This window comes from Heloderma suspectum, chromosome 1 (genome assembly GCF_057233095.1).
Source record: "Heloderma suspectum isolate Gila_16-S chromosome 1, 16-S_ref, whole genome shotgun sequence".
NCBI classification, from domain to species: Eukaryota; Metazoa; Chordata; class Lepidosauria; order Squamata; family Helodermatidae; genus Heloderma; species Heloderma suspectum.
Window position 1 is genome coordinate 127,339,905 of NC_139458.1, and position 15,820 is coordinate 127,355,724.

At 43.8% G+C, this 15,820-nt stretch overlaps 1 protein-coding gene across 4 annotated transcripts in view; it reads right to left on the reverse strand.

The window, feature by feature from the left end:
* Positions 1 to 15,174, reverse strand: part of AP2A2 (adaptor related protein complex 2 subunit alpha 2) — an 82,658-nt gene extending 67,484 nt beyond the window's left edge. For all 4 annotated transcript variants that reach the window (XM_084856391.1, XM_084856371.1, XM_084856381.1 and 1 more), the window contains exons 1-2: positions 15,043 to 15,174; positions 2,480 to 2,548 (exon numbers count right to left, since the gene is read on the reverse strand). In XM_084856391.1, coding sequence (XP_084712517.1) covers positions 2,480 to 2,548; positions 15,043 to 15,109 — 136 coding nt within the window. In that variant the 5' untranslated portion in view covers positions 15,110 to 15,174. The remainder of the gene's footprint in view (positions 1 to 2,479; positions 2,549 to 15,042) is intronic.
* Positions 15,175 to 15,820: the final 646 nt, after the last annotated feature.

The following is a 15,820-nucleotide window of genomic DNA, read 5'->3' on the forward strand; positions in this document are numbered from 1 at the left end:
CAACTGCTCAACATAGCTACGACTTTGTTACTGAAGAGCATCCAAGCCACACTTTTATCTTTTAACTATAATACACATTCTTCTTGATCTTGAAAGGTAGTCATATTCTGGCAACCACTAGAAACCAGTCTGCATCCCATTCCCAATTCAAAAACCAGAGGCCACAGCGGGACAGAAAAAGTTGCCTGTGAGAACACAACTCACAGAGCTATTATATTCCTTTCAAATCTCTGCATGTTCATTCCATACATTTCCCATATTAGCTGTGTGGCATTTTGACTCCCAAGAGAGAAGTGAAAGCCAAATAAAGCTTTCACACACCTTCCTACTCCAAATGGAAGTGACCTCAGTCTTAAGATCCAAATTACCTGTTAGATATGTGTGTTTACACTCAAAGTATACAAAATATGCTGCCAACATGTTATGATGCTACCAGAAAAGGAAGAAAACTATTTTTCACATTTCAAATGAGAATATCACATTCGGAAACAAGCTTTTGGGGTGGGGTGGGGGAGGGAGGCTTAGAAATATTTCTATTGAGTTTTGACAGATGTTACAGAAACAATTGTCAGTTATTAATAAATAGGGTGATAAACTTTTCCCAGAAATAAAACAGTATCTCCCCATGCCTGTTTCCTCTCCTCCACACTAAACATGATCAATTTAAGGAGAAAAGTAGGGGGAAGTCCACACACTTTTGCATAGGTGAAAGCCATTGAGAAATCAGCACTCAGAAATATCTAGAAATGGTGGCCAAATAAAGTTACAGTTCTCCAGGTTATCCCTCCTAAAGTATGTAATTTGTTCTTTAAAGAATAAATCCAAAGAGGTCCTCAAGCCAGTGTTGTTGTTGGTGAAGACCATGACTTCCAGAGTTGTAGCACTGCTCTAGTGACTAGCAATCCAAAGCAGAGCAGCTTCTGGAAGTGCCCAGATCATTGGGATGTAACCCAAAATATTATTAAAAGGAAAACATTAACCCAGAAGACAAAAGCAAATTAATTCTGCCAACATCCCTTCAGAAGGACACAATAGAGCACATCCAAAATACTGAGCCAGGGTCACCTGCAGCCTGTTCTAGCTCCCATCATCCAGTAGCATGTACTTGATGTCTTTCAAAGCACAAATCCTCAGTCATGAGTAAGCTTGATTATTACATTACTTGGGGGGGGGGGTGACTCTATAGCTGAATTCCACACTACTCCAATGATGCCTGTAAAGAGGAAGGAACTGCCTGACCCATATGTTTATCAACATTCCTGGAGCAATATGGGACTGAGCCACTGGGAATACCACAACCATGCCACGTTTCTATTACATTGGGCCTTAACTATCCCATCTTCATTACCCCCTTACAAGTATTCTTATCACAGTAACATGATATGAGGAGCAAGCTATGCAATTGTGGACTACTGTGATGTGCAATGACCCAAAAAGTAATAGTAAAGTAACAGTAGACCGTACAATGTTAACTCCATACTCCCAAGAAGATCCCAGTTTCAGAAGTCCTTTCATAAATTGTATTTTCCCTGTGTGGTAACTGGAAGCTGCATTTCAGTGACAGGTTTTGACAACTCATGCTTATTTCTGTCTTGAAAATGGCATCAGCTTTAGTTTCTGTCCATTCCAGAAGAGCATCTCTTATTCAGTATCTCCTCACCAAGGATTTACTTCAAACTGTACCGCAGGCATTCTTCATCCAAGATGCCCATCTGGCTGCTTCTCAAATAAGGCATCTGCTATCCTCACAACAACACTGCTTTACTTGTATAAAGGTTTGCTTTGCTATCTGCTGGATTTTTGTCATGCACTACATGTTGATGCCCAAATAGGATTCCATGTGAATAGACGCAAGTCAGACCGCTGGTCCATCTACTCTTGAGGAGGAGCAGCTCGCCAGGGTTTCAGAGCAGGGTCTTGCCCAGCCCTACCTGGGGGTGCCTGGGATTGAGTCTGGGACCTTCTGCATGCAAAGCAGGGTCTCTGCCACTGTGCTATGGCCCTTCATCTGAATTTGGGCCATAGTACCATGTAATAACATACTCCATATACAAAGCTTTTCACATGCTACAACCACCTCCCCCTGCCCCCGCAAGGCCACCTGCAACAAATGAGAACTGCAGAAGCTCGTCACAGTACATTATGTAAGGTGTGATCCTTCAGCCCTTGAAGACAAAATTCTCTCATTGCAATTCAGATTAATCCTCTTCTCTCCTTCATATATATTACTTCTCTGAAATTAAATTACTCCCATGTTTAAAAATTACATCTATCTGAAATGCACTAATTTGGTGATTATTTTTATATACTTAACAAAGACTAAACACAGGACCCCAAAACAAGTAGCATCCAATCAATCTTTAATTTTACCTGATGCATCTTTAATATTTGTTTCAAACTCTTGTGTCATTTTATTCATGAAAAACAGGATGTTTTTGTTCTGAGCTGAAATCACTGCAACAATGCACGCATTACCTACCTTTAAATTTGGATCGGATGTTTGCCAGTTCTTTGTTTATTCTTTTTATCTCGGCTTCTTTGCTTTTACCTGATAACACAGAAAGATCCCAGTTCAGAGTGCAGTATCTTTAAAAAGCTTCTTTTCTGGACCATAATACTATGCTCTTGATTCATGGAAAGACTCTTAAATTAAAATACCCTATACCATCCCGCAAAAGAAAGATTTCTTCAAAGTACCATGCAAGGAAAACATGGGGGGGGGGTACATAAACATTTCAGTTCTTGTCCAACAAGTGACTAAAGCTAACATTTCTGGAGGTAAGGGAAGCAAAATAATCATGGCAGTATGGACCATCCTTGATAGAATTAAATCACCACAAGTTGACGACGAACTGCCAAAAGTTACTAAAATAATCCTACAAATCAACCTCCACCATGCTCACTATGATATGCAATGGTGAGCGCTGGCCAACATCACCTGATGAAGAAAAATTAGCTGTTATGCTAAAAGCCATGGATTGATATGTGTTAAGTCTCAGTTTGCAATCATATACCAAATGAAGTGACAGCACACAGGTGTAACAGATGAGAGTCATGCCATCTATGATGACAAGCACAGAGGCAGCCAGTGAACTACCCATCTTACAGAAGGGATCTCCAGGGTCCCAAGTCATGCCCTTGGCAGACCTGAAGCACATTGTGATGACCAGTGGCGACATTTTGGCCAACACCATGCTTAAGATAGAAAGGAATAGTGTAACAGAAAGTTGCACTCACGGAGAACTGACAAGAATTAATCAGATATATGTATTTCAGTTTAGTGTGTGGTTGGGGTGGGGAGTTGTAGCCTGGCCAGAGTTATTCAAGCTCTGAGAACATCTAGGTCTGTTGCCAGTATGTTACATGGGGCTGCCCCTGAAGACTGTTTGGAAACTGGCAGCTGTATTTTGAACTGTCAACTAGGACCGGTCAGTGGGAATATATCTTGCCAGTACTGAAAGAACTTCACTGAATTCCAGTCTGTTTCCAGGCACATTCCAAATGCCGTTTACCTTTAAAGCTCTATATGACTTAGGACCCAGGTACCTGAAGGCATGCCTGCCCCCATACCAACCTGTTCTGTATGACATTGCCTTCAGCATCTCTCCATTTGTGGAATTCCTTGCCCCAGGGAGAACCACTTGGTGCTAACATGGTTATTTTAAATGTATTTTTCTCTTACATGTGTTTTATTTATTATATATTGTTTTTGTAAGCCACCATGGAAGTGCTGCTGGATTTATACGTGTGTGTGTGTGTGTGTGTGTGTGTGTGTATATATATATATATATATATATATATATAATAGAGCTGATGTAGTATAGTGATTTAAAGCACATTACACTGAGTTAGGAGTCCCTCTTCATCCAAGACATGTTGGTAATACAGGCTTCTGTTACCAGGTTGTCTGAAGGATTACCAAGTATGAACTAGAATCGCTTTGAGCACCTCGTAACAAGGAATAAATGCTCAGCATTCCTCTCTAGCATGCTTTTTCCAAGATGATAACTGCTGTGACACATGTGCATCATCTAAAAACCAAGGGCTACATTCAATGGTGGCTTTGCCGTAGCAGGAAACATTTCCATTTGCAATACCCGGGTTCCCCTCATTGTTCCAATGACTCTTGCACACTGCATCCCTTGCCACCTTCCCCTCTAAAGCTGCTCCTGAAAGTTGGGGGATCCTCTGGAACAGAAGGAGAAATACTACACAGCTGCAGAGATACGGCACAGCTGTGAAAATCAGGAGTCCCATCTTCGAGTGGAAGCATTTTCTGCTAGTGTAAAGCTGCTACTAGATACAACCCAAAGTTTGGTTCCCTTTAGAATTATTGTTTCCAATGTGCAAATTTAACTGATTAATCAACTAGAATTCATACAAAAAACATCAAATAATCTTTCTTTAAGTGGTTGACAGACCCACCCGATATACACAAAACTAAGTATTTTCCATCATAAGCATAAAAACCAAGTGTGATTAAATCCATTTTCCTCAATGGTTTGTCATTTTGTCCCCGTTTCCCCGCATTATCAGGAAAAGAGAAGCAAAAATGCTTATACCAATAACAGTTATTTTCCACTCCAGACTGGAACACTGACCTTCAAACCCTGAATTCTTCTGACTAACAGAAGGCCTGTGCACTTCCTCTGAAAGGTTGTTTAGATAGATAGGAACATCCAGCAACCCTCTTTCTACAAAGTTGCCAGAATTAGCTGAGCTAGATGTACAGTAAGAGACAGCATTATATTCATTTTCATACAATGATAAAACAAAAAGCTCCTTGTAAGCCACAGCATACTCATCAAAGCCTAATTCCAACATTTAAAGTAGCTGAACATGCTAAGTGAAGCCAAAGCCTCTGGTTTTGTGCATTTACAGTGGAATTGTAGTGTAGTGTGTAAAAGTGTAGTGTAGCGTAGTGTGAGCCGCAGGCAAGAGACATCGAGCCCACGGGCTGCTTTAGGGTTGTGAGTGGTTTGTTATCCACGCCAAAAACCCACCTGCCCCAAATTCAGATGACACAACAACCTACAAACAGAGCTTCGATTATGGGCACCTGACACATGCCACAAACCACAGTGGCTTATTTAAAACACCATGGCTGGAAATGATCATGTGAACCTGCCCGATACATGGATGGCACACATACACACAGACCCTACAACAGCCCATGGGTTCTGGGTGGCTTGTTCCAGACTGGAACACTGACCCATGGCAACAAGCCACCCTGGCCAGATTCTCATTACCCAACAAACCACGCTGCTGAAAGTAATTATGCAAATCCTCCCAGTATGTGACTGGCGCATGCAGCATAGTTAACGAGCCACCATGGCTTTTTAACTGCCTGCCAATCATGCAAACCAGGCCACACTCAGTAGGGTATCATCACTTCTGCTAGTGTCGCTGCCAGGGGTGAGTAATAGGGCAGGACAGGCCCCACTGTTTCTTCCCTTCATTGCAGAACTGAGCTGGGCCAGGGCTTGCTGCTCTGTTGGGAAGGATGCCAGGGGTGGCTGCTCCTCCTCTGCCTCATGGGCTCCCAACAGGCCCAACATTATCAGTTCATTTGGGGTGCTCTCTCAAAAGTATGTGGAATGGCTGGTGTGCAACTGAATACGCCTGGACACCATTTCAAGGGACTCCAAGTCAATCTTTATCTTTGAAATTGTTGGCTGTCGAGTCAGAGGTTATGATTTGACAAGCCACCTACCTTCCAAATCCAGAGTATTAGCTGAACACTATAAAAGATGGTTCAGACTCTTAGAAACAAACGGATACAAGTATGTGTGGGTGCAATATACAAAGTACCATAGTCACTAGTAATTGCTAATTGATCTGAGCCAGTAAGAACAGATCACCTAAGACAATTTGGTTGGGCAAATACGAGGGCCAACCATGGGGAGTGCCGACACATACAGCTCCATTAAGCAGTTGTGAGAGGCCAAAGAGTTACGTCCTGCCCTTTCCACCTTCATAGGAAACCACTTGCAAGAAGATTTCTTGCCCTGCACCCCAACCCATTTTAAGTCTTTTCTGGCATCAGAAATCTGTTATGGAGCATAAACCAGTCACTACATGCAAGCTACACACACACAAAACCACAGGGCATCCAAACAAAGTGTGCCTCTTGCAGCTATTAAGGAGAGCACTTCCTTCAAATTCATAAAGGAAAGTGCACAAGTGAGAACTCTGGCTGTATTATTCAAGCCTAATGTGTTAATTCTAGAAACTACATCCTCAGTTGTCTGAATAACAAGTTGTTCCCTCATGCCTTTGTGGTTCATTTTGCGTTATTTGTTCACAAAGAGAATCCTCTGCTATTGAGATGTGCTCCCTGCAGATTACTCTATCACAGAGCTTCCTCTGTTTGTTACAGATGGCCAATCCCCTTTTAACAACAGCTAGTAAGTGTGGAGAAATTTGTGATGACCACTCAGTTTGGTTGAAATGCTGTTTGCAAGCCTACATAAGCTAAGCTGCTGCATAAAAGCTACCAAGTTTGCAATGGAAGCGTGCATCTCTCTTTTTAAAAAGGCACTTGTTTTTTTAGCATTATTATCTTCAAATGATATGTTCAACCAAGGCTTGGAGGGAAAAGACTATTTTTAAGACAACATACCTCTTGGCAAGGCAAAGGCCATTCACAGAGCTGAAAACACTGGCATTTAGTTCAGTTCTGGGTTAATTACATTCTATGACGGCCCAGAACACTAGCAAAGTCAGTTTAATATAAAGCTGCCCTTTCCAGGTTTTACATACAGAAACTTTTGCTTCGCCCATTTGTCAGTTTCAATTACAGTGAACTACTTACTATTACCACCACCACCACCACCACGTAAATATGGCTAAACCCACAAAAAGCTGCAGCATGTGCTAGCCATAAAGCAGTACAAACTATTCAGTAGCTCCCAATTCAAGGCAGCGGCAGAACTGTCAGAATCCAGGCCAAGCCTGATAAGAGGGTAAAAAGAGTTAAGTCAAGCCACTTCACTAGATGCAGCAACCTAGCAGAAGAAAAGAGCATAGGCTAGAATGGTTTCCCAATAGAGATGTTTACTTTGGCTGTCCTATGTATCAGGTCAAGGGCAGTATCCAATCAAACAAGATCAAAGGAAATAAACACTATGTATGTTGAGCCAGAATCAGCTTTTTGCTATGGGATATTTAGTTCATTCAGCTATCCTAATCATGAGCACAGCTGCATAATGCCTACAAAAGGTACTATCATCTAATATCGGATCAAGAAAACCCAGTTGTGTAGAAATTCATTGAGTTGTTTATATCCATTCCATATTCTTAATGTGCCATTTCTTCTTGCCATATTTTAAGGCATTCTTCAATTTGAGAGTTTTTTAAATCCTTCCATCATACTACTATAGCTATCCTTGATACACAATAGATTTCTTACAAGCTCAAATATTTTATTTCCATTTATATCTCACCTTTCTTCCAGGCGCTCAAGGTGGCATTCAGGTGTACTCCCTGGGAGAATCACTTCTTGATAAAGACATGAACCTTCTGTTGTTGTTAACATATTTAATTATGGTTATCTTATGTTTTCATTACCATTGAATATCTCCCAAAGGATTTGGATTAGTTATTAAAAAATGAAGATTTCAATGGTGATACTTTTGGTGCTTAAACTATATCTTTTCCATGCATCTAAGGTATCACTGATTCAGTTACCCATTTTAGCCACACACAAATTATTGTATTGAATGGAACTACAAAATTTCTTTTAACAGAGCAGTAGATACTTTCAATTTTTAGCAGCGGGAGGGAAATATTTAAAAATATAAAGCACTGTTTCCTTGGCTACCTCAAAGGGGAGAGGCAGGCACCATTCTGGAGCAATACATGTATATTTAAGGTAATATCACTTGACAAAATACAACTGTTCATATTACTCAAAGCACATCACACAATTGCCAGTCAAGCAAAAATTATTCTGTTGTGCACACGAAGTCTGATTTAATTACAGTTTCTAAGCTGGCTTATTTAATAAGGGAGTAGATGGATGTATGATCAGACATACTCAAAGAAGCTGATGTAGCTCACTGAACATTCTACTTGACAATCCACAACCATGTACATTTTCCTCCACAATCGCCCTGAAGTGCTAATACAATTAATTCCAAATGTCCCACAGAAGGACAAGAGAGTCAAACCTCTATGAAACTAAATAACCATTTGCCATGGGAGCCAATGGCTTGTAACACCACTTACATTTTAAAATTTGAATTCATCACAATACATTTCAACTGAAGCAAGAGACCATTTAGTCTCTTGGTTGAATGAAAGCCCCCTTCCCATTTCTGCTGATTTCTCCTTTCACTGCAGCCCTCTATGGCACATCCCATGACCATCAGAAGTGATTTTTTGGGGAGGCGCAACTGGATGTGTTGGAACAGGGGAAAGAACAATATATGCTTCTCTGGATTCCCCCCACTCCATATTGAGATTTTGTCTCTGAACAGCAGGAGTCTATTTATATCCCATCTCCTCTAAAGCTTGAGAAATATTGCAAATCTGATAATATTTTTAGAAATGCACACAATAAAAATCAAGCCATTGCAATGAAGATAGCAGCAACATGCAATTATGGATGCAATCCTGCCAGATTGAAGCATTTAACAGCACAGTCCTAAGAAGTTTACTCAAAGGTTAATCTTACAGAGTTCAATAAGCCTTATTCCTAGACAAGTGGGTATAGACTGCAGCCTAAGTTCCACTTAGCTTAACTTTGGCTAGACTTCTCCAATAAAAGCATCCCAATTCCCCAAGAGTAAATTTAAGGTGGTGGGCTTTGCACGCACGCACACACACACACACACACACACACTAAAAAAACCGAGAAGATACTTCAATGTATGTGCTTAGGACTAAAACCAGAAAAATATTCCTTCCTTTCATCTTTAACAATTTTAAAAATGAAAGAAGAATATTGAAAACTATTTTACACACAACTTATCCTATCCTCCTGAATTAAGACAGACACCTTTTCCATCCAGGCATAAAAGGCCATTAAGCAATCTTACCATAAATGCCTTTTGTGAATTCCAGCCATTTGCTAGACAGCAATAGCTTGATTAGGAGATTACCACTGCTTTGCACTATCACACACATAGGGGCTGTCAACACAACACACTAACCCACATTCAGTGGCTGAGCATGGCTTGTTGTTGAACCGTGAGTTGTTTATTGAACCCAGGCCATCTTCTGCAAGGTGGCTTGTTAACCATGCAGTGTGGCTTGTTAACCAATCTGAACAACCCAACAACAAACCATGGATTATCAAGGTGGCTTGTTCAGAAAAAAAATAAGCCAGTGTGGGTTAGCGTGTTGTGCAAACCCAGTCACACACACACTTTTTTTCTTTTCTTTTTTACATAGTGACTCTGAACAGCAATTATGTTCTGACAGACCACAGAAGCACTGGTTATATGTTAAGCAGGGGTAGGCAACCTGGAGCTCTCCAGATGTTTTGGACTATATCTGCCACAAGCCTCAGCCAGTATGGCCAATGATCAGGAATTATGGGAATTGTCCAAACCATCTGGAGGTCACCATGTTTTCTACTCCTGTGTTAAAGCAATCAGAACATTGGGCAGCTCCTTCTATAACAGGGATGTCTAACCTGTTTCAGCCAGAGGGTCAAATTCAATTTCAGAGATGTTCTCAGGGGCTGCATTCCAGTGGTGGGCAAGGCCAAAATCAAAACGGGGGGTGGGGGTGGGGGTGGGGGAATACCAGCATATTGCAGCTTAAAGCTCTTACTGCCAGTCACCAAGCCTCAGGAGAGACATTTCAACCTTTTAGAATGGGCAAAATGCACAAAAGCTAAGTAACCACCAAACTATCAGCAGTCAGGGGCATGGCCATCTGGGGAATCTGAGAGGACCAGATTGGGACCCAAGCAGGCTGGATTTGGCCCATGGGCCTGAGGTTCAATACTCCTGTTCAAGTAGCCAATGAACAAAGAGGAAATTTACTAAAGAATCTTGCAATAATGAATTGAATGAAATGGGCTAAGTCAATTGAGAGGAATAAGCTGTACTGGTCACATTATTGCCTTATACAATGTACTGAGGTACAGGGACATGAACATCAAAACTGATTGGGCCAGATCTTTTTATGATCTGGCCCAATGAAAGCTCCACTTGGAATCTTACAGCGGTATGCCTAGAGGAGTTCACAGTGCACAAACATGGATCTCTGTGCTCCAGCAATGGTTGATTCCCCCCACCACAAAAAAAGTCACTACAGGAATTCAAGAGAGAACACAATATAGAAAAGGAAAAGAAAGGATACATAGACTCTATGCCATAGAGAGCGAGCCTGAATTTGCATTACAAAGGGGAAAGCAAATTGATTTGAGTTTTCTTCCACTAGCCTTCCTATGTTTTCTAGAGAGAGCAGTCACTGGAGTAGAAAGAAACACTTTGCCTAACAGAAAATCATAGCTAGTCCCTTGCCATGCACTCATTTGTATGGGCCACAAGATAGGAGCATTTTACGGAGTGAGAGCAACAGACAGGTTTTGTAAAAGCATGCCTTCTTCGCTGGCAGGCAAGTAAAAGCATGTCACTTCCTCTACTTCTTCCACGACTACCCCATAACCCATAGTTAGAAACACTGTGGGCAAAGTGAGAACACAGGTCCCAATCTAGGACACCGATGACACATGGGGACTCAGCATGCACAGCCAAAGCATCTAACGTGCCTTTTGTCAACTTCTCCAGATAAGGCCACAGCTGGCATATACCATGAAGTCAGGCCTAGCCTCAAGCCATTCATGCCCTAGGTCGCCTTTCAGGGAAGATTACTGTCATGTGCTCTACATAAAGCTACTCTTGAAGACAGCTTGAAAATGGCAACTGGTCCAGAATGCAGCTACCAGGGTTCTGGTAGGGGGCAGACGATCCAAGTATATTATTCTAATCCTTTATCAACTCCACTGGCTACCAGTTTGTTTCTGAGCTCAAGTCCTGGTGCTGGGTAATCTTCAAAGCCATGATAGGCTGGGTCTCCTCTCGTATGATCCTGCTCGGGAACATCACTCTACTGTGGAAGGCCATCTCCGTCTGCCCTTGCCAACTGAGGTGGATTGAGTGGGCAATGGGCCTCACCCATTGTGCAGACCAGATGGTGGACCAGCTTGCCTAGCGAGGTGTGCTCTGCTTGTTCACTGCCAGCCTTTTGGTGGACAGTGATAGCAATTTTATTCCAGTGAGCATTTTCCTAATTTGGTCTTCGATGATGACATAACTGCTGCTTTTATGGTTGGATTTTGACATTTTTATTGTTGGATTTTGACATTTTTATTGTGAGCTGTCCACCCTGAGTACACTTTAGAAAGACTGATAAAACCCAATGAAAATAAAACAAAATAAAGCCATGCCTTGCATTCCTAAAGTGGGGAGGAAAGAGAAGAAGCAAACAACTGCAGGTATAGGGTAGGAAAAAGGCACAGAAATCTCACTATTTATCTAGTGAACTCATAAAGGTTTGGGATGGGTAGGGTGTCCAGTACCTGGCACAGGTTCTTACCCCTCAATTGCAGGACACCACTTTTCTTTGCTTGGAAACTGGGTTGTTTCATTATAGAATACTTTGCCTGCTTCCAAGCAGTCAAAGTCCAAGCCAAACCAACATTAGCGTCATTTCTGCTGGTGTGCACAGCGCCTATTAACTTCAAGACATCTACTTATCAGTAGGAGGAGCATGTATAGAAAGAGCTCCTTGCTCTGCATTCACTACTCTACTGAAATGGCTCCCAAAATGATGGGCCAGAACCAACCAATACACAATGGGAACTTTACACAGAGGTCACTAGGGGAAGATGTCAACAGCAGCACTACCTAGCAAGCTGTGCTAGTGCCACATGCTGCAGCCATGATGAACCGCAGAGCCTGCCAGAAACATCCTGAATATTCAGCCCCCCAACCATGGGTTATTATGTCTTGCTAACCCAGCCAGTGGGGTTTGCATAACCTCATATAACCCATGGCTTATATGATTTAAGATGTCAAATTAATATGATTTAAGATGTCATTTTAATGTACTGCCTCCCAGCTCTTACATGCAATGTGATTTTTGTTGTGGTCCATCACTTAAGAAGCGATTAAAAGGATATTTTTAAAGCAATGAAGATGAAAATATGACAGATTTGACAGTAATATGCATCTTTGTTTTTCTCAGCATTAAGTAGCTGATCTATACATTTCTAATTAAAAGATTCCACTTAATGGATGGGGTTACTATAAACCCCTAGGGTTTTTCTTTCTTTTTTTTATTATGTTAGGGTTGTGAGACAATCTTGTAGTAAAGCCAATCTTCTTGGATCCAGGCCCTGCATGCTGTATTTTGGCAGGCGAAGGGGAGAGGCAGCGTTGAATCAGACCGATGGATCTGCATAAAATCAAAATTGTATGCAGACCCAGTGGTGTGACTCAACACTGCCTCTTGCCTTTGCCTGTCAAACTATAGCACACATGATACGGATCCAAGAGGATTAGCTTTACTGTAAGATTATAAACATTTTTCTTCAACTAATCTCCCTCAGAGTGCTATCTACGAGGAATTAGTGCAGGCAACATTTGCATTTTGACAATTTTATTAAATAGCCCAATATATTTCTACTTAGTATGCAAGATGGGAGACAGTTCGCTCAACATATACACAGAGAAATAGATACGAGGAGTTTTCCTAAATGCTGTAGTCATAACCACATTTCCACCGAGGTATATTCTATTATATCCATAGGACTTTCTTCCAAGTAGGTAAAACCAGAATTGTACATATCATGATGGGCAAAACTATCCAGCAAGCTTCTTTAAATGGGTATTGGGAAAACAGTTATCTTTGTGGTCTGCACACAAAATCCACCACCACCACCACCGTGCTCAACTACTGTCACATTGTTTTTCCCAGCTGCAATAGTATTTTTGCAAGTGATGGATATGTTGATTCAATGTGCTCAGGACCAGCCCAAGACATTTTGCTGCCTGAGGCAAAGGACAAGATGGTGTCCTCCCTCTTCCAGTGACAGAGGCTTACCAGACTGGCAGCTGAAACTTACATCAACACTGGTCAAGGGACAGTGATGTCCTCCATTGTACCCGAGGGCAGCAGGCTACTTTAGAGGATGCAGAACAAGTCACACACGGCATACACAGCTCTATCCTCCATCACTTCGCCATTACTCTTTCCCCACAACATCTGCTGCCTGAGGCAGCTGCTTCACTCTGCCCAATGGTAGGGCCGTCCCTGAGTGTGTCCAACACCCACAAATCAGGTAGGGGCTATGCCAATCTCTGTTCCAGCAGCAGTCTAAGAAGAATACAAGCATCAGTATGGATGGCACAGCAATTGTAGCATCTAACCAGCTATCATTATGTCAAAACCCTACACAAGACATCCTACTACTCTGAGATACTTCCTGTTGTGCTTCCTGCATTAATACATGTGTTGATAGAGAGGAGCCGTTGTCTCTGGAAGGACACCAGAAGGCAAACTGCTTTTTATTCATTTTACTGAAGTCTAGCTCTGAGGTATATGGAGCCAGAAAACGTCTCTCCAGCAACAAGAACATTTACACGTGCCAGATTTGTGCAGTAGCAGAATCTGACAGGCACGATAGAATTTACTCCTCGTGGGTAGAAATATCTGTGCAGTACACATGTTGGCATAACTACCAATGGCCATTAGCATACTTTAAACAATTCTTAAGATTAACGTTGGCCAACTCACTAATGGCTCTTTAGACAGATGTCTCCAGCTTTGCTTTAAAAGGTCTCCTGAAGGCAGTGGCCATGCTGCCAAAAGAAGATTAGGAGCATTTTGTCAGCTACGCAGCAGGGAATTTGTAAAACCTCAGATGACTGCAGGCTTACCTAGACACAGAAAATGCCCCAGTTTAACTAACACCTGCTGAATACATAAAATTAACCTGTGCAGTTCCAGTTGTTATTGTTCCTTAATTAAACTGAGCTGTTCAAGAACGGTGTGGGGGAACAGATCAAAACAGCTATGTTAGGTTACTCTGAAATGGCTTACATTTCATTAGGCCGATGTGTATTGAGAATGTATGTAGCACCATTCTTCTCAAGAATGATTTATGCTAGAGATTCTACAGCCTTATGCTGGTGGCATTTTATACATATTTTTCTGATACGGCAAACACCAGAACCTAGGAAGCCAAAAGGATTTGACCCTACCTATCCTTACGGCTTTATGCTTTCCAGCACAGAATACACCACTAACACACTGACAGTGTTGGATTAAATTTCCTGGTTCCTAGAGAGAATGTAGAAAGAGAGAAATAATTCCTTCCCTAAAAGAACCCACCTTTTTCCTCTCATCACGCATATATACCACCATCCTACTAACCGCAAGGCATTTCTTTCCTACATTGCTCGTCTCTCAGAGTTTTCACACGGGGTGGGGGGAAGAGAGAGAGAGATTCGGGATCATTTAGACTAGTTTCATTAGGACCGATTGTCAGAATCTGAATTGGCACCTCACCAGGTTTCACGCATTTGAGCCAGCCGAACAGCCAGCCCAGGGACTTCTTCGTGCCCTTCCAAAACGACATACACAGCATCTCATTTCAGGGAGGGAGGAGGATCCTTCCCAGTAGCCCGAAACCCCCCAATACGAATGACCACCCTGCAAGCCCGTTATATTTCCACGCAAACATTCCGCACCCTGCAAAGGCTCCCGACAGACGACCAGGAGCGGAGGAGCCGTGTCCTAGAAGGAACAGCCACTCATTCCCGCCGCCCCGCGGGCGAAAAAACACAATCGATTAGCGGGAATGGGACATCGCACCTGGGTCCCTCCGGGGCAGAGCCCCACCCGGAAAGGAGAGAGCCCCCCCCCCCCCCCGAAACAACGCAGGGAGCCCTGCCCCGGCGAAAGAGGCTCCGCTTCTCCCCGCTGCCGAACGCCCCCGCCCGGCCCCGGGGGAGGCGAGATCTCCCTCTTGCCCCCACCAGCCCTACGAGCCCGCCCCGGGGCTGCCAGTGCCACACGTACAGTTCCTGATGTCGGAGATGAAGACGGCCAGGCCGCGCATCCCGTCCCCCTTCGACACAGCCGGCATCCTGGCGACAAAGCAACGGCGCCCCCTTCTCCGCCTCCGCCACCGCCACGACGACGACGCCGCCTGCCGCCGCTCCTCGCTGCGGGGACCTTTAGCCTCTGGCGCCGCCGCTCCGCCCACGCCGCCCCGCCTGAGCGCAAGCGCGGCGCTCCTCCTCGTCCGCCTCCCGAGCGGCGGAGCGCCCGGCGGGCCCTCGAAGCGCCGCCTCGCGGGCGGAGCGGGGGTTGTGGGAGCGGGGCGCCCGCCGGCCCGCCGCAGCCCCTCGGGCCGCGGTCTCCGAGAATGACCCCCCCGAAAGGAGTGGGAGGACGTCCGCCCAGAGGGGCACGCGTAGGGCTCCGCCGCAGGCACGACCCGAGGTGTCTCGGCTCGGAGTGCCGGCACGCGGGATGCAGAACCCGATGGAGCGCCGCTCTCCTCCATGCCTCTGCTCAGAAGTAAGCCCGCTACATCCCTTAATGGGATTTAGGTCGCCATCCTAAACACACTTCCTGGGGGGCAACGTCTGGCCCGCCAAAGGGTTTGGCCTACGACTCCCATTGGAGTCATAGCCAGCAGAGCCAATGGTCAGGGAGCTGTAGGCTAAAACGTTTGGAGGGCCACAAGTTGCCAGCCCCTATCCTACGGAGTAAGCCCATTGGGCACAATGGAGCTTAAACTGCAAATAAACACACACAGTGAGTTCTAGGACTGCAGTACTGCAGCACGGCT